At 46.9% G+C, this 19,106-nt stretch overlaps 2 protein-coding genes across 2 annotated transcripts in view; one reads left to right on the top strand and one right to left on the bottom strand.

Moving 5' to 3' along the window:
- LOC140265414 (olfactory receptor 14J1-like) overlaps positions 1–7,196 on the top strand; it is a 31,672-nt gene extending 24,476 nt beyond the window's left edge. Inside the window, exon 2 of the mRNA XM_072361336.1 lies at positions 6,401–7,196. Coding sequence (XP_072217437.1) covers positions 6,401–7,196 — 796 coding nt within the window. The remainder of the gene's footprint in view (positions 1–6,400) is intronic.
- A 10,809-nt stretch (positions 7,197–18,005) lies between these two features.
- Positions 18,006–18,773, bottom strand: LOC140265413 (olfactory receptor 14J1-like). Its single transcript, XM_072361335.1, has one exon. The coding sequence runs from the start codon at positions 18,771–18,773 to the stop codon at positions 18,006–18,008; it is 768 nt and encodes a 255-aa protein (XP_072217436.1).
- Positions 18,774–19,106: the final 333 nt, after the last annotated feature.

Raw genomic sequence — 19,106 nt, 5'->3', positions numbered from 1 at the left:
TTTTCTGTGAAATCCCCCAGATCCTCAAGCTCTCCTGCTCAGAATCAAATCTCAGGGAAGTTGTGCTTATCATCTTTAGTGTCAGTTTAGTCTTTGGCTGCTTTGTTTTCATAGTTGTGTCCTATGGGCAGATCTTCATGGCCGTGCTGAAGATGCCCTCTGAGCAGGGACGGCACAAAGCCTTCTCCACGTGCCTCCCTCACCTGGCGGTGGTCTCCCTATTTCTCATCACTGCCTTTTTTGCCTACCTTAAGCCCCCCTCCATTTCCTCCCCACTCCTGGATCTGACAGTGGCACTTCTGTACTCAGTGGTTCCTCCAACGCTGAACCCTATTATCTACAGCATGAGGAACAGGGAGATCAAGCACGCTCTCAGGAAGGTGTTGCAGTAAGCACTCCTCCAGCTTACATAAAGTGCACATCTTCCTCACATGATTCCCAGTGCTGGTTCTTTATGTTTTATGCATCTTTGATTGCTTGTGTGTGCTATAGCTATCCGCGAAAAAAAATGGTATCGAACATATAAATAAAAAGTTATTTCACTTCTTTCCTACCTGATTTCCATTTTCTCACTCCAAGAGCTCATGTAAACATTGAATCAGGTTCCCTGAATAGGTTAAAATATTCCTAAAAAGCTTTCAAAATAGACTTTTCCTTAGCTCTTCTCTCTTCCTACTTTGTCTGGGTCTGGGTGAGGTACAGCCACTGACAGCAGCACAACGTGCTCTTTTCATTCCTGCTCTCTTTACACTGCCACAGTGCTCTTAATAAGTCCTCTCATTTGTGCAGGCCTGAAGGTCTTGTGTGTTTCATGACAGTCCTGTTGTCTCTACAGCAGCACTCCAGGGCTGCAGTCAGTAGCCGCCAATATGAAAGGCTGTGTCAGAGCTGGTCTCCTTGCTGGCTCTGCCATAACAAGAGGACCCCTTCAGAGCAGGAGCAGAGAACTGGAGGCCTCTTCCAGAGCTGGTGTAAGGAATGTACCTCAGGAGCTGCTCCACGAGAAGACCTGGAGATCCTCTGGTACTCTTCCCTGAGTGACTGGGTCAGTTTCAGGAGTCCCAAGGAGATCTGTAAGCGACTCGGGGCATTGCTGCGCTTTAGAATGTGTGGGCTGAAGTAAAGCTATATACTGAGACAGAGAATAAAAAAAGCGTAATCATTATGACAAGTACATATATATATGTATTTGCACACACACACGTTATATATATGGTATATTTTCACATATACACAATATATGCTGTTGCAAACATATATGCATAGATACTAAACTATATGCATATAAGTTTGCAACTGCAGGACCTGTTGCAGGGGTTTTAACAGCCACAGGGTTCAATGTAGGAGCTGGAGCAGCTGTTGGGCTGTTGCAGAAGCGCATCTCATTGTCATATCTGGAATCACCACAGAACCTGTGACAGAATTTGGAGCAGCCACAAGGCTGATTTGAGGGGTTGGAGCGAACACAGGGCTGTACCTGCTGGCACAGCGCACCTCCTCTGGGAGGAATTTGTTTCATTTTGCTATAGCAGTACTTGGAACAGCTACAGGACCTGTAGCAGGACTGACTGCAGAGCTCTTTATGAGGGGTGGAGTGACAGTGGAACCATTCCAGAGCTTGGAGCAACCGCAGGACATGCAGCAAAAACTTGGAGCTGCTGCAGGGTTTGTGCCAGGAGTTGCAGAGGCTCCAGCACTGTCAGCAGATCCAACTCTCTTTCACTTGAGGATGCTGAAGAGTGTCGAAAACAGCTCAATAGGTGTGGGCCAGGCCCTGGCACACTGCAGTCATTTGTGCCTCTTTGGGATTACCAGGGCCACAGCAGACCTTCTCCCAATATTCTACCAGTTTCTCAGGATCCTGCAGTTACTTGGAGATGAAGTTCCAAAGCCCTGGGTGTGCCCACTGCTCCAGGCTGCTGCCAAGACCATCCCACCCAGACCATCTGCTGCCCACACCCCCTGCCATGCTGAGCCGTCTCACCTTGAGGTAGATCTCTCAGTGATCTTCTTGAATAATTATTTAATCTGAAACATAACCTGGAACAGATTAACAACACATAGCAATAGGAGTGTGCTGGTTTGGGAATCCCACGGATAGTCAAAATCCTCAGGAGCTATTGGAAATAGATCTGGAGCTTCAGGGCAAGAAGCAAGAGGGAGGCTGAGTGACTGCTGGAAAGTGTCCGCCCTTCTTACCTCTATTGCTGGGCTCCCTGAGGGGACAACAAAAGGGGTGTAATTCCTAATCATATCGACAGTATTGCTTCCAAAACTCAAAGATGATCGCAGAGCTGGATGTCCTCAAAACTTCACTTTGTCAGCTGCCTATTTTATCATGATATAAACCAAGGTCAAACAGCATACCCAAATCCAGCCCCCAGAGTTGACAAACAGTGCAGCAGGGAAAACAAGCAGCAAGCAAGGAATTGTACAATGCAGCTTCATGAGAAGACTCAACAAGCTTCACAAATAAGGAAACAATCAGCATCATGGCCAGCAAATTCTCCAGCTCCTACAAAGCTCTGTGTTAACTAGCTCTGGACAGATGTCCCTTGGAGCCCCACATCGGGCACCAAAATGATGGTGGTTGTTGAACCCAACATGTGGCTCAGTAGCACACAGTGCTTTGTGCACTGCCCACTTCCCAGTGGGATGGGGAAGGGAACTGGGGGAAAAAAAGTACAACTTGTGAGTTGACATGAAGCTATTTACTAAGAGAGATGAAAGGAGAGATGTAATCGTCATGACTATATATCCAGATATATGGTATAGTACATTACAACTGATTCACATGCACATGCTCAGCATCACCAGACTGATGGCCAGCTGGCTCCTGAGCAGCAGAAGAGAGAGTGAAATTATCTCACACCCCTTTCAGTACGCCTTCTGCTTGTTGACAGATGGAGAGGAACGTCCCTTTGGTCGCTTTAAGACAGCTGTCCTCAGTCTGTTCCCCTCAGTTCCTTGGGCACTCCACTGAACATGGCACTGGCTCTGTACAACACTGCTTAGCAGCAGCTGTAAACATCAGAGTGTTATCAATGCTTTTCTCCTAGAACCAAAACACTGCACCAGAGCAGACAGTCTGAAGAAAACAATGCCATCCCAGCTGTAACTGAGCTACCTGCCTGTCTCCCTCCTCTTGTTCTTCCTGATCAGGAAGCAAGGAACAGAATCTGCTGCTCTCTCTGAGCCCTTTCCATCAGTTCTCAGCTGGCTCCTCTGCCATCCCCAGGCAGAGCTCAGTGCACTCTCACAGAGGGCAGCAGCCTTTCCTCATCTTCCTTGGCCACCCGTCATAAAGAGTCCGTACCCCATTTGCTACAGTTCAGAGGTGGGAACCATCCCACAGTGTCTCCGTGAGCCAAACCAGACCCTAGGCCAGCAAATGCACAGAAATTTTGAGTGCACTGAGTGAATGCCTGTGGTCTTCTCATTGGTGTAAAGACTCTTCAGAAAGCATCCCATTCCAGAAGCATATAGCCTGGCTGGGCCTCGCATCTACACCATGGTACTGGTGTTCAGAAGGTGGCACACAGGTATGAGACACACTGTGGGGCTCACAGTTGTTCAGTGAGCACTGACACTACCAAGGCTTGGCTTTCCTGAAGGTCCTCAACTGCATTTGTCAGCTGGCTGGGAGTGTGTTGGAGGCCCCATGGAAATGCCATTCAAACGTGAGCCCAGAACAAAGAAAGGTGTCACCAGTGAGAGAATGAAGGTGTGTCACAGCTTTGAAATGCTTTAAGCTCTGGAATTTGCAATAGATGGGGAACAGAGAAAGATCTGTCTCTTCTTCTGGTGAGCTCATCCATTTGGTCAGCTGAATAACGCTGTACTCTCAGGTGCCCATTACTCGAAGAGATGTAGTCATTTAGGATGGCCAAGAATACTCCCATGCCTCGTCTGGCTTCCAGCTGATGCTCAGGAAGGTGGTGACTCTCTTAGATGTCATCTACCACAGCTTGCTGGCACTGCTAAACACATCTATGAGCACCACAGGCACCTTCTGCCCATCGAGTGTCTGTATGTGAGCAAGTAACTTCCAGCTGTAGAAAGACCAAGGATTCAGACCAGGGGCTCATGCATACAGGCAACCCCTTGTTATCATCTGCTCCAAAGCAAGAGGAGTCCCATTTCCCATGGGTCTGTGGGGAAGTGAATCTGCTTTCAACCCCAGTGTTTTACATCTGCACATGAGACACCTGCACTGATTGCCTCATCTGAATGACAGCCCTGCAAAGGGGGAGTCAGAGATTCCCTGTCCTTGTCTGTGTGTCTTTTTTATTAAGGGCCAGGAGCAGAGCTTTCCAGGTGAGGCATTTACACTCCTGCTAGGCAAACACAATCTGTTAGGACAACCTGATACAGTAAAAGAGTTAGCCTCAAAGGTAGAAGACAGGTATATGGGCCCATAAACAGGTAGGATGAGCAGTTACATTAAAGGAATAGCATCCTGCACCCTAAATTGAAAAAGCAAGACAGAACCAGACTACTTCTATCAAACATGATGGGGTAAAAGGGACCGAATGAGGAAGACATTGAGTGTTTGCAAGGAAGATGTCTGATTTCATCCCCACGACCACTGCAGGAAGAACCCAGCTACAAACAGCGCATGTGCCAGAGGGAGGAACAGAACGTAAATGAGTTCCTGGAAAATAATGAATATGTAGATGAGTTCCAGGAGATCTGCTGAATGTGGATCATCCTGACATTAAAATAAGTAACACTTCTGCTTGCTGGTGTGCAAGGAAGAACTGATCCCCTTTGCATCCTGTGCCGAATACATGCATTCCTGCATTAAAACCTAACTCCAGGTTAGAGAGGTTGTTTCCTCAACTCCAAACCATGCTTCTGGAATCAGTCTGTCCAGTTTATCTGACATCCAAGAGCCTTTTTCAGAGATGACCCTGCTGTCTATCAGGAACATTCATCTCAGGAGCCCCAGGGAAATCTCCAGAGGAAGCACTGAGGAAGAGAAACTCAAATCCTCAGGTGTGCTGAGCTGGGCTGGGCTCCTGGGACACAGGGAGCTCATAAAAGAGGATGGTGCTGCAGAGACAGCTGTGCCCAGGAGCAGATCTCGTGCACAGCACAGCCTTCAGGTGTCAGAAGGAGAGGAGAGAAAGGGGAGAGAGCTTCCAGGATGTGTATGCAGTGAGCAGGCTCGGAACATGCTGCAGGAGCATTGCTGACAGACAATGACACGGTAAGTCTCACTTCAGGCCATACAGACGCTATTCATAGAGGGTTAACTATAACTGTGACATCCCATAGCAGATCTGGCTGCAGGCACTGCATGATTCTTTATTGTGGAAAAAGCCTTCTGCTCAAGCTGAGGGCTTCCGTGCTTCAGCATCAGAGCACAGCCCTGAGGGCTGCATGTCCCAGCACGGCTGCAGGCTGTGCATGTGGGGCTGCAGGCGGGTGCCCAGGGCTGTCCTGCAGAGCAGGGTCCCTGCTGTGCCCCAGGGGCTGTGTGCCGGCTATGGGACTCTGCCGCCTGCCAGGCTCAGCACTCAGCCTGCCCGGGGATCTGTCCAGGGTGCTTCGGGGTCACGTGTGGGGTGAAGGAGCCCCCCGGCAGGGCTTGTGCTGCCACAGCTGCTGCCTGGGGCAGGGGGATCACAGCTCCACTGCACAACTGAATGTTTCTAAGAGTTCTTTGCAAGAGGACAGCCTAGCCTAGACAGGGACTTTCCATCTCCTGTTCTTAGGGAAGGCAAGAAGGATTATAGGTAGAAATCTAAAATGGGCTGCCTAATCTGGACACAGCTCTGAGATTCCTGAAATTCTCTTCAGTCTATTGTTTGTTTTGAGAGCAGTCACATGTGCTGTGCTTCAGCTTCTTCTCTCTCAAAGGGTGGAACTAGTTGAAATTATTATCATTTCCTCTTGACAAGAATAATGCACTTATCTTGCAAACAGGCATGTTTATCTTATAAATATTGGAAGGAACAGAGGTTGGGTTTGGGGGCTCTAAGAGCTGTGTGGGAAAAGATATGAGACAAGAAACAGATGAGAATAACCACAGAGATAGGATAAGATTAGAAGATGATAGGAAGGCTACAACTCCATATGCTTCTTCTGCTTATGGAATGTTGAACTTCATGAAATTAAATTAAAGTTGTGGTGCTAAATGAACAATGTCATAGGAGAATTAAAAGATTTCATAATACAGCAGAAAGAGTGTCTCTGATAATGGTTTGAACTTTTCCTTATATTCTGCACTCTGAACAGGAATTCAAGCCAAGGAAGAAAAGCAGATGCCCAACAGCAGCTCCAACAGTGAGTTCCTCCTGCTGCCGTTGGCAGACACGCGGCAGCTGCAGCTCCTGCACTTCTGGCTCTTGCTGGGCATCTACCTGGCTGCCCTCCTGGGCAACGGCCTCATCAGCACAGCCGTAGCCTGCGACCGCCGCCTGCACACCCCCATGAACTTCTTCCTCCTCAACCTGGCCCTCCTCGACCTGGGCTGCATCTCCACCACTCTCCCCAAAGCCATGGCCAACGCCCTCTGGGACACCAGGGCTATCTCCTACGCAGGATGTGCTGCACAGATCTTTTTCTTTGTCTTCTTCTTCTCAGCAGAGCTTTCCCTTCTCACCATCATGTCCTATGACCGCTACATTGCCATCTGCAAGCCCCTGCACTACGGGACCTTGATGGACAGCAGAGCTTGTGCCACCATGGCAGCAGCTGCCTGGGGCGCTGGGGTTCTCAGTTCCCTTCTGCACACTGCCAGTACGTTTTCACTGCCTCTCTGCCACGGCAATGTTGTCAACCAGTTTTTCTGTGAAATCCCCCAGATCCTCAAGCTGTCCTGCTCAGACTCCTACTTCAGGGAAGTTGTGCTTATCATTTTTATTGGCAGTTTAGGCTTTGGGTGCTTTGTCTACATAGTTGTGTCCTATGTGCAGATCTTCAAGACTGTGCTGCGGATGCCCTCTGAGCAGGGACGGCACAAAGCCTTCTCCACGTGCCTCCCTCACCTGGCCGTGGTCTCCCTGTTTCTCAGCACTGCCTTTTTTGCCTACCTTAAGCCCCCCTCCATTTCCTCCCCACTCCTGGATCTGACAGTGGCACTTCTGTACTCAGTGGTTCCTCCAACGCTGAATCCTATTATCTACAGCATGAGGAACAGGGAGATCAAGCACTCTCTCAGGAAGGTGTTGCAGTACACAGTATTCTAGCTTCAATAAAGTTCACATCTTCCTCACGCAATTCCCAGTGATGGTTCTTTATGTTACACTTCTGTTACACTTCCGCATACCCTCTGTTACACTTCTGTATGCCATTAACAACTACACTTTCTTATACCACCAAACCCGTTTGCCATTATTTGTACCCTCAGTTAGTGATTCATACTGCACATGATGTCGTGATGTAGAATATTGACAGCAACAGCACAAAACCATGACATTTCTGCTTCTTTGATAGTATGATTTTGCGTGATATAGTAACCCGCAAAAAAATGTTATTGAACTTTTAAATAAAATATTTTTTTTTCACTTCTTTCCTACCTAATCTCCATTTTCTCACTCCAAGAGCTCATGTAAACATGGAACCAGTTTCCCTGAATAGGTTAAGAGATAAATAAAAAGCTTTCAAAGCAGACTTTTCCTTAGCTCTTCTCTCTTCCTACTTTGTCTGGGTCTGGTGGAGGTACAGCCACTGACAGCAGCACAACGTGCTCTTTTCATTCCTGCTCTCTTTACACTGCCACAATGCTCTCAAGTCCTTTCATTTCTTCTGTCCTGAAGGTTTTGTGTTTCTCACGACAGTCCTTTTCTCTCTACAGCAGCACTCTGGGGCTGCAGTCAGTAGCCGGCAATATGAACGGCTGTGTCAGAGCTGGTCTCCGTGCTGGCACTGCCGTAATAAAAGGGCCCCTTCAGAGCAGGACCAGAGAACTGGAGGCCTCTTCCAAAGCTGGTGTAAGGAATATACCTCAGGAGCAGCTCCCTGAGAAGGCCACAAGATCTTTTGTTGCTTTTACTGAGTGACGGGGTCAGCTTCAAGAGTCCCAAGCAGATCTGTAGGCAACTCAGGCCATTGCTGCAGTGTAGATTTTTTTGGGTTAAAGCTATTTACTGTGACTGAGAAATAGAAAAAGTTAACACTTATGACATATATATATATCTATACACAAATATATAAACATGTTTATATAAAGCATATTTTCACATATATTTAATATATTTATTTGCAAACTGTTATGCATAGATACTAGAATCATAGAATCATAGAATAACAAAGTTGGAAAGGACCTATAAGATCATCTAATCCAACCGTCCTCCCTTTACCATACCTAAAAAAAGCCCTAAACCTTATCTCCTAGCTCCCTATCCAGACTCTCCTTGAAAACTTTCAGGGATAGCGACTCCACCACTTCCCTGGGCAGGCTATTGAATTGCTTGACCACTCTCTGAGAAAAAAAAGTTCCTTCATATGTCCAGTCTAATACTAATATGTATGCATATCTGTTTGCAAGTCCCGGACTTGTTTCAGGGGTTTTAACAGCTGCATGGTTCATTGTAGGCGCTTAAGTGACTGTTGGGCTGTTGAAGGAGCTGGAGCAACTGCAGAGCTCATTGCCAGAGCTGGAATCACCACAGGACCTGTGTCTGAAGTTGGAGCAGCCACTGGGCTCATTGAAGTGTTTGGACTGACCAAAGGGCTGTACCTCTTGGCACAGTGCACCTCCCTTGGGAGGAATTTGTTTCATTTTATTATCGCAATACTTGGAACAGCTTCAGGACCTGTACGAGGAGTGACTGCGGAGCTCATTATGAGGGATGGAGTGACAGCAGGATCTGTCCAGAGCCTGGAGCAACTGCAGGATGTGTAGTAAAAACTTGGAGCTGCTGCAGGGTCTATGCCAGGAGTTGCAGAAGCTGCAGCACTGTCAGCAGATCCAACTCTCTTCCCCTTGAGTATGCTGAATAATGTTGAACACAGCTCACTAGGTGTGGGCCAGGCCCTGGCTCACTGCAGTCACTTGTGCCTCTTGTGGATTACCAGGGCCACAGCAGACCTTCCCCCAATATTCTACCAGTTTCTCAGGATCCTGCAGTTGCTCGGAGATGAAGTTCCAAAGCCCTGGTGGTGCCCACTGTTCCAAGTAGCTGCCCAGACCATCCAACAACCCCTGCCATGCACAGCCATCTCACACTGGGGCAGATCTCTCAGTGACATTCTCAAATAATTGTTTAATCTGAGACATAACCTGAAACACATTAATGACATGTAGCAATGGGGGCATGATGGTTTGAGCATCCCACAGATAGTCAAAATCCTCAGGTGCTGTTGTAACTACCTTTGGAGCTCTAGGAAACAAAGAAGTGAGAGGGAGGCTGAGGGACAGATGGAAATTGTTCTCCCTTCTCTCCTTCATAGCCAGGCTCAATGAGGAGACAAAGTAAAGGGTGTAATTACTAATCATATCAACAATATTGCTTCCAAAACACAAAGATGACCACAGAGCTGAATGTGCACAAAACTTCAGTTTGTCAGCTGCCAATTTTATCACGACATTAGGTTTCTATGTCAAAAAGTATAGCAAAATAAATACCCCAATCCAGCCCCAGAGTTGACAAACCATACAGCAAGGAAAACAAGCACCAAGCAAGGAGCTGTGCAGTGAATCTTCACGAGAAGGCTCAACGAGCTCCACAGATATAGATACAATCAGCATCATGGCCAGCAATTCTCCAACTCCCACAAAGCCCTGTGCTAACTCGCTCTGGACAGATGTGCTGTCATCTCAGTCCTTGGAGCCCCACATCGGGCACCAAAATGACGATGGTGCTTGAACCGAGCAGGTGGATCAGCTGCACACAGTGCTTTGTGCACTGCCCCTTCCCAGTTGGATGGGAAAGAGAATTGGGAAAAAAAGTAGAACTCGTTTGTTGAAATGAAGCAATTTACTAAGAGAGATAAAAGGGTAGGAGTAATAGTTATCACAATATATCCATGTATATGGAATAGTACGTAACAGCTGATGCACAAGCATTAGCTCAGCACCACCAGACTGATGCTCAGATGGGCCCTGTGCAGTCAAGAGAGTTGGATGAACACCCACACCTTTCAGTACTCCTGCTTGCTGTCAGGTACCTTTGGCCACTTTCAGTCAGCTGTTCTCACTCTGTTCCCTCCCAGCTCTTTGAACCCTCCACTGACCATGGCCTTGGCTCTGTACAACACTGCTTAGCAGCAGCTGTAAACACCAGAGTGTCATCAATGTTGCTTTTCTACTAGAAACAAAACACTGCACTATGGCAGACAGTCTGAAGAAAACAATTCCATCCCCGCTGTAACTCAGATACTTGCCTGTCCCCCTCCTCTTGTTCTTCCTGGTCAGGAAGCAAGGAACAGAATCTGCTGCTCTTCTTTTTGAGACCTTTCCATCAGTTCTCAGTTGGCTCCTCTGCCATCCCCAGGCTGAGCTCAGTGCACTCCCACAGAGGTCAGCAGCCTTTCCCCATCTTCATTGGCCATTTATCATAAAGAGTCAGTGCCCCATTTGCTACAGTTCAGAGATGGGAACCATCCCACCATGTCTCTGTGAGCCCAACAAGACCCTAGGCCTGCAAAGGCACAGAGATTTCGAGCTCAGTGAGTGACTGTTTCTGGTGCAGAAGATCCTATGCTCCAGTTTCTGGCCATTACCCCTTGTCCTGTTTCCACACACTGCTGAAAAGAACCTAGTCTCTCCACTTTGACCCCACACCTCAGATATTTATAGGCCAGGATCAGGTCCCCTCTCAGTCTTCTTTTCTCAAGGCTAAACAGACCCATCTCACTTAGCCTTTTTTCATAAGAGAGATGCTCCCGACCCTTCACCATCTTTGTACTCTTTGCTGCACTCTTTCCAAGAGATCCATGTATTTCTTTTTATTTTTTTAATTTTTTTAATGGTGAGCCCAGAACTGGACACGGTACTCCAGATGAGGCCTTACCAGGGCAGAGTAGAGGGGAGGATGTCCTCCCTTGACCTGCTGGACACAGTTTTTTCATGCACCCCATAATGCCATTGTCCTTTTTTGCCCATGAGGGCACTCTGCTGCCTCTTAGCCAACCTGTTGTCCATCAGGATACCCAGGTCCCTCTCTGCAGAGCTCCTATACAGCAGCTCATCCCCCAACCTGTCCTGGTGCATGCAATTATTCCTCCCTAGGTGCAAGACTCTCCACTATCTTTTGTTAAACCTCATCTGGTTTATTACTGCTCAGCTCTCCAGCCTGCCAGGCCACGCTGAATGACAGCACAGACTTCAGGTATGTCAGCCAATCCTCCCAACTTCCTGTCATCAGCAAACTTGCTGAGGGTGGCCACTATCCTCTTGTTAAGGACACTGATAAAGATGTTGAGAAAGACTGGACCCAGCACTGACACCTGGGGAACACCGCTACTAACAGTTCTCCAACTGGGCTCTGCACCACCAACGACGACCCTCTGTGCTCTGCCCATCAACCAGTTCTCGACTCACCTCACTATCCATTCATCTATCCCACATGCCCTCAGCTTTCTTCTAAGCAAACTTTCGTAGGAGACAGTACCAAATGCCTTGCTGAAATCAAGGTAGAAGACATCCACCACTCTCCCCTCATCCACACAGCTGGTGACAATGTCATAGAAGGCTGTCAGGTTGATTGAGCATGACCTCTCCTTGGTGAACCCATGCTGACTACTCCTGACAACCTCCTTTTCATCCAACTGTCTGGAGATGGCTTCCAGCACAAGCTGTTTCAGCACATTTCCAGGGACAGAGCTGAGGCTGCCTAGCCTGTAATTGCCCGGTTCTTCCTTCTTGCCCTTTTTGAAGAACAGAGTGACACTGGCTATCCTCCAGTCTTCAGACACCTCCCCTATTCTTCAAGACCTCTCAAAGATGATAGAGAGTGGTGCAGAAATCACCACTGCTAGCTCCCTCAGTATCCGTGGATGCACCCCATTGGGCCCTATGTCTTTATGAACATCAGTGTGGCCTAGGCGCTCACGGAGCAGCTCTTCCCTGACTAAAGGCAAGTCTTCCATTCCACAGACCCTCATACTAAGCTCCAAGGTCTGGGATTATTGAGGGAGAGCTTTTTCACAGAAGATGGAAGCAAAGAAGGCCTTCAGTATCTCCACCTACACAACATCCCCCATTACCAGAACACCCCCCTCACTTAGTAGGGAACCCACAATCTCACTAGTCTTCCTGTTAATCTTAACATACTTAAAATAAACAAACAAACAAATACATAAATAAATACATCTTTTTTATTTTCTTTTTCGATGAGTGTCAACCCATTTATATAATACTATGCTCTGTTTGCAGGGAAGTGTGTGAGAGAGGTGGGCCAATGAGTGCTGGTTCTGCTGTGATGTGTTTATAACTGAATAATACAGACTGTTCATGGAAAGATAGATGGTATTAAGGGTGTATATGGGAACTAAAAAAACAGTATTGTTTGACAAACACTTTTGATGGTATAAGAAAGTGCATATGGAAGTGCATATGGAAGTGCACTTGAGGGGATGTGGAAGTGTAAATGAGGGTACAAATAGTGGAATAGTTTACAGAGGAAAAGGAGTTAAAGGGAAAGTGAGTTAATCTGCACTGACATGAGAGCAACCCTCTGCACCGCTCCTCTGTGAGTGGAGCAGAGCAAAGAAGAGACAGCGTCCCCATGTATCATGTAGTGTTATTCTGCTTACCAAATGGATGAGCTCACAACAGAAGAGGCATTTCTTCCTCCCTGCTCCATCAGTGGCATACTCTGGAATTCAAGGCACTGGAAAACTATGGCACATCTAAGTTCTATCAATGATTACTCCTTAGTATGCACTGGGCTCTCATTTCAATTGCATCTAATTCAGTCTAGGGTCACACCAGTTGACAGGAAGCTGGCAAATGTTGTCTCATTGTAAGGAAGAGCAAGAAAGATGACACGGGTAATTATGGACCTGTCAGTCTCACTCCAGTGCCTGGTAAAATTATGGAGAAAAAGATGATGGGAGTTATGGAAAAACAGCTGAAGGACAATTCTGTCATAGGTTGCAGCCAACACAAGTTCACGAGGGGTAGGTCCTCTTTAACTTAAGGTCTTATTGTGACATGTTTATCCCTTTAGCTGAACAAGAGAAGCCAGTTGATGTTATCCCTGAGGATTTCAGAAGAGCTTTTGATACTTTTTCTCACAGCACCCTTCTGGACAGAATGTCCTGCATATGGCTAGACAGAAATAGAACGTGGTGGGTGACGTGTTGGCCAATAGGTCAGGCCCAAAAGATTATAGCCAATGGGTTTCATCGGGTCACTGTCAGGGATCCCCGGGGCTCCATTTAAAAGCTATTCTCTTCCATGTTTTTGTGTATGACTTGCATGCAGGACTAGAAGATGTTCTGAGCAAGTTTGCTGATGATACCAGATGAGGAGGTGCTGTTGCCTCCACTGAGGATGGACAGGACATGCAGAGAGATGTGGATAAGTTAGAGAAATGGGTACCAGTTGTTAGTAAGCACCAATTGCATAAAGCATAACAAGAACAAGTGCCTGATTGTGAACCTGGGTAGGGGCAATCCTGGACATACACACTGACTGGATATGGAACACTGGAGGGCATTCTGAATGAAAAGGATTGGGGGTCCTGCTCAGCATCAAACTGAATGTGAGTCTGCAGTGTGCTCACGAAGCCGGGAAGGCCAACTGTCCCGTGGAGCACATCAAGCAAGTTATTGCCAGCTGGGTGATGGAAAGGATCATCCCTCTCTGCTCTGCAGTGCAACAGCCTCACCTGGAGCAGTAGGGGCACTTCTGGGCACCGCAGAACATAAAAGACATCAAATTATGGGAGAGTGTGCATTGGATGTCACCAGAACTGAGAGATGTGAAGTTCAGAGTTTCAATGAGACTGACTGCTTGTTCAGACTGGGCCCTTCTCACATCCCACATCCTGCCATGAGACACAGGGCACACATTGGATCTGAGTTTCACAGCATCCTTACACCACATGCAGAGGCTGCGATCTTCTGTCCCAGTGTCTTTCCTTCAACATCATACAGACCTCCATCCCACCACCCCAGGAAGGTTCTGAGCCAACATGAGAGACAGGATCTCCCTGCCAAGGATATGGGAATCAGGGCTTGGCCTTTCTGCTTCATAAGACAAAGGAGAGGTTTCTTAGCATCAGAGACACCATGCCAGTGCCTTTGCCTGCCTGTACTCATGGCTTCCAATTATCTGCTCTAACAATTACCTAGGGAAGCTTGCTTGGTAATGGCCCTCAGTGTGCCCATTAATACTCCAAGAAACTTCACTGTTACTTTTGACTTTGTCTTGCTGAGTACTTTGTGCAGTCTTCTCTCTGCACTGGAGGTGATGGACTCGGAACCAAAAGCACCCTGGGGCCAATAATAACCCAAAGAGCCTCCTGTGTCTTGTGCCTTCCTGTCATCTTCTTCAGGTTTTCAGAACTTGTTCAGCAAAATGGAGAGGTAACTGACGAGAGCTCAAAGAGCAGGAATCCAGCAGGCATTTATTATCTATTTATAGATGAGTTTAAAGAAGATATTGAAGCAGCACTGTACAGTGGATATCAATCCAGGATGTCCTGAACGAGTTCTATTCCGTTACTATGTGGACAATGGTCCTCCTCAACCTCCCCACCCCAATTCTACTCACATTGGCCCCATGGGACTTGCATCACTTTTCCTCACATCACTCTTCTCCTCTGCAGTCACCCGCTCAGTGTTAAACCTCCTTTGCACCAGCTCCCACTGGCTTTCCTCAGAGAACCAGCTGCACATGGGCAAGGAAAGTATTCTATTTTATTTATTTATTTATTTTGGCCAACAAACAGAAGGAAAGGTGATGCAATTGAATGAACAGTGAAACACAGTGATCAACTGCATGCCATGTCCAAGCTGCATCTATTGATGCTTATCTATCTCAGGGAATATTTGTACAAGAAATGAGTTAGACAGTGATAGGATGGGATAGATAGAATCACAGTGAAGGAGTTGACAACGGAGTCCATCAGCCTATTGGGAGATGGAGCTAATTCCAGTAATCTCCCTGTAAAGTCAGTTTGGAAGGAAGGGGAAATGGTTGGAAGCAGAAATCATAAAGGGCTGTCTAATTTGAACACAGCTCTGAGAGTCCCAAATTCTTCTTCAGTCAATTGCTGGTTTTGTGAACTGTCACACCCTCCAGGAGACTGAGACATGATTAGGAAATGAGAAGAAATTAAGAGCTCCATAATATTCTGCTCCTTAACAGATGGTGAAGCTCATGAATTTAAATTCTAGTTCTGGAGTTAAATGAATATTTTCCAAAGGGAAAGTCAAACGTTGATAGTGTAGCAGGAGGAGTGTCTCTGAGAGTGGTCTGGACTTGTCATTATCAGGGGGTTTCCCACGGAGAACCTTATATGTGAAACTGCTATCAAGTGTCATCCACCTGCTTTGCACTGATCTCAAGGAATATTAGAGGATGGACTGGCCTGAAGGTAAAAAGTTTGGAACATCACCAGCAGAAGAAGTGTCACGTGCTAAAGAGGCCCCACCATGCAATGAACTACCAGAAAATGAAAAGAAATATGCCCTATTCACTGATGGATCATGTCGTATTGTAGGGAAGCATTGCAGATGGAAAACTGCTGTGTGGAGCCCCTCACAACAGGTTGCAGAGGTCACTGAAGGTAAAGGAGAATCAAGTCAGTTTGCAGAGGTAAAGGCTGTTCAGCTGGCCTTAGCTGTTCCTGAATGGGAGAGGTGGCCAGTGCTTTATCCTGACTTATGGATGGTGGCCATTGCCTTATGGGGATGGTTACAGCAGTGGGAAGAAAATAACTGGCAACGGATGGGAAAAACTATTTGGGCTGCTGAACTGTGGAAAGACATTGCTGCTCAATCTAAAGATATGATTTTAAAGTTGTCGTGTGGATGCACACATGACCCTGAGTCACGCTACTGAAGAACAATAAAACAACCATCAGGTAGATCGAGCTGCCAGAACTGAGGTAGCTCAAATCGACTTGGACTGGCAGAACAAGGGTGAATTATTCCTAGCTCGACAGGCCCATGAGACCTTGGGCCATCAAGGAAGAGACGTGTCATATAAGCGGGCTAGAAACCGGGGGTGGACTTAACTATGGACACCTCTGTACAGGTTATTCATGACTGTGAAACATGTGCCATAATTAAGCAAGACAAGAGGATGAAAATTCTGTGGGGGAAAGGCAAAGGCAAAAGTGTCAATATGGGGAGGTGAGGCAGCTTGAGAATGTCACCTTGCCATGATCTCGCAGTGGTAATTGTTATATGCTTACCATGGCGGAGGCAACCACTGGGTGGCTTGAAACACATGCAGTACCCCATGCTACTGCCCAAAACACCATACTGGGTCTTGAGAAAGAAGTCCTGTGGGGACATGGCATCCCAGAAAGTAGAGAGTCTGATAAAGGGACAAATTTCAAAAATTCACTTATACATAATTGGGCCAAAGATCAAAGCATTGAGAGGTCATTGATATCATATCCCCTACCACGCACCAGCCTCTGGTTAAATTGTACGATACAATGGGGTGTTGAAAACTGTGGTGAAAGCAATGGGTAGTGGTACATTTAATCACTGGGAAAAGCATTTGGCAGAAGCCACTTGGTTGGTCAATACTAGAGGATCTGTCAATCGTGATGGTCCTACGCAATCCAGCCCCCTACACACTATAGAAGGAGATAAGTTCCGTGTTATACATGTAAAGAACATGTTGGAGAAATCTGTTTGGGTCCTTCCAGCCTCTGGAAAGTGCAAAGCTCTCCGTGGAACTGTTTTTGCCCTGGGACCTGGGTGCACTTGGTGGGTGATGCAGAAGGATGGGGATGTTCAGTGTGTTCCACAAGGGAATTTGATGCTGGGGGAGTGCAGTCAGTAATTCCATGTATCTATGTATATATTTGCATGTGTAGTGTATTTTAGTTATTAGAGTTATATTACATTTAATTGTACTATTTAGTTATCATAGTTTTATATACGTGTATATATGTATATATAATAACCTTGATGTAATAATGTAGAGTAAGGGGTGGAATGTCATGGTCTTGTATTGTTGCTGTCAGTATTCCACATCATAACATCATGTGCAGTATGGATCATTAACATTTCATACTCCAGTTCTGTGGAATGACAACGTCCCAAATACTCAGCTCTCAGAAGAAAACTACATATCCCAGAGGACTTTGCGACCAATAATTCCATGTATATATATGTATACAGACCTGTGTGTGTAACGCATTTTAATTATTGTTTATTTCTATATAGATATGTTTTCTAAGAATAATGTAGTGATGTAGAATAAGGGGTGGAATGTCATGGTTTTGAAATTTTCCTATTGGTATTCCGCATATCACAGTTAGTAAAACAAGTTTTCTTCCTTAGGTAGTTACCACTGCTCTGTGTGTTTCCTTAAGTCCAGCTCCCATCTCCCAGCCCTGTTCCCTTAACCTTCCCACTTGCTGGGGGCCAGGCATCCCACGGGCCTACTGCCCCCCTGTCATGGATAGAGACAGATCCGTTCATATTGCTGGCTACTGACTGCTCTCCTGGAGTGCTGCTGTAGAGAAAACAGGACTGTTGTGAGGCACACAAGACCTTCAGGCCTGCACAAATATGAGGACTTGAGAGCACTGTGGAAATGTAAATAGAGCAGGAATGAAAAGAGGACACTGGCCAGCTGTCCATGTCTGTACCTCCCCCAGATCCAGACAAGGCAGGAAGAGAGAAGAGCCAAGGAAAACTACCCTGAAAGCTTTTTATTTATCTCTTCACCTATTCAGAGAACCTGGTTCAATGTTTACACGAGCTCTTGGAGTGAGAAAATGGAAAGTAGTTTAGAAAAAAAGTGAATAATTTGCAACATTTTTCTGCAGATTGCTGTATCACACGAAATAAAACAAGCAAATAAGCATAAAATATAAAGAACCATCACAGGGAATTGTGTGAGGAAAACGTGCCCTTTATGCAAGTTGGAATAGTGCATACTGCAACACCTTCCTGAGAGCGTGCTTGATCTCCCTGTTCCTCATGCTGTAGATGAGGGGGTTCAGTGTAGGAGGCACCACTGCATACAGAAGTGCCACTGTCAGATCCAAGAGTGGGGAGGAAACAGAGGGGGGCTTCAGGTAGGCAAAAAAGGCAGTGCTAAAAAACAGGGAGACCACGGCTAGGTGAGGGAGGCACGTGGAGAAGGATTTTTGCCGTCCCTGCTCAGAGAGCACCCTCAGAACGGCCTTGAAGATCTGCACATAGGACACCACTATGAAAACAAAGCACCCAAAGCCTAAACTGGCACTAAAAATGAGAAGCACAACTTCCCTGAGGTAGGAGCCTGAGCAGGAGAGCTTGAGGATCTGGGGGATTTCACAGAAAAACTGGTTGACAACATTGCCTTGGCAGAGAGGCAGTGAAAACGTACTGGCAGTGTGCAGCAGGGAATAGAGAACCCCAGTGCCCCAGGCAGCTGCTGCCATGGTGGCACAAGCTCTGCTGTCCATCAAGGTCCCATAGTGCAGGGGCTTGCAGATGGCAACGTAGCGGTCATAGGACATGATGGTGAGAACGGAAAACTCTGATGAGACAAAGTAGAAATAGAAAAAGACCTGTGCAGCACATCCTGCGTAGGAGATGGCCCTGGTGTCCCAGAGGGCGTTGGCCATGGCTTTGGGGAGAGTGGTGGAGATGCAGCCCAGGTCGAGGAGGGCCAGGTTGAGGAGGAAGAAGTACATGGGGGTGTGCAGGCGCTGGTCGCAGGCTACGGCTGTGCTGATGAGGCCGTTGCCCAGGAGGGCAGCCAGGTAGATGCCCAGCAAGAGCCAGAAGTGCAAGAGCTGCAGCTGCCGCGTGTCTCCCAGTGGCAGCAGAAGGAACTCGCTGATGGAGCTGCTGTTGGGCATCTGATGATCCTGGGCTTGGAGTCCTGCTTAGAGAGCAGTAGATGATGACAAATTCAAAACACTCTCAGAGACACTCCTTCAGCTGTACTATAATTTTCCTCATTTCTGCTTTCTGCTGTAGTGCAAAATATTTCCTTTCCCTTTGGAAAATGTACATTTAGCTCC

Source organism: Excalfactoria chinensis, unplaced genomic scaffold (genome assembly GCF_039878825.1).
Source record: "Excalfactoria chinensis isolate bCotChi1 unplaced genomic scaffold, bCotChi1.hap2 Scaffold_85, whole genome shotgun sequence".
Taxonomy (NCBI): Eukaryota; Metazoa; Chordata; class Aves; order Galliformes; family Phasianidae; genus Excalfactoria; species Excalfactoria chinensis.
The sequence above is the reverse complement of the archived record's forward strand: the minus strand, read 5'-3'. Positions and strand labels throughout refer to the sequence as shown.

Coding starts and splice junctions, on each gene's coding strand:
- LOC140265413 (XM_072361335.1), bottom strand. CDS start 18,773: ATGTACTTCTTCCTCCTCAACCTGGCCCTCCTCGACCTGGGCTGCATC.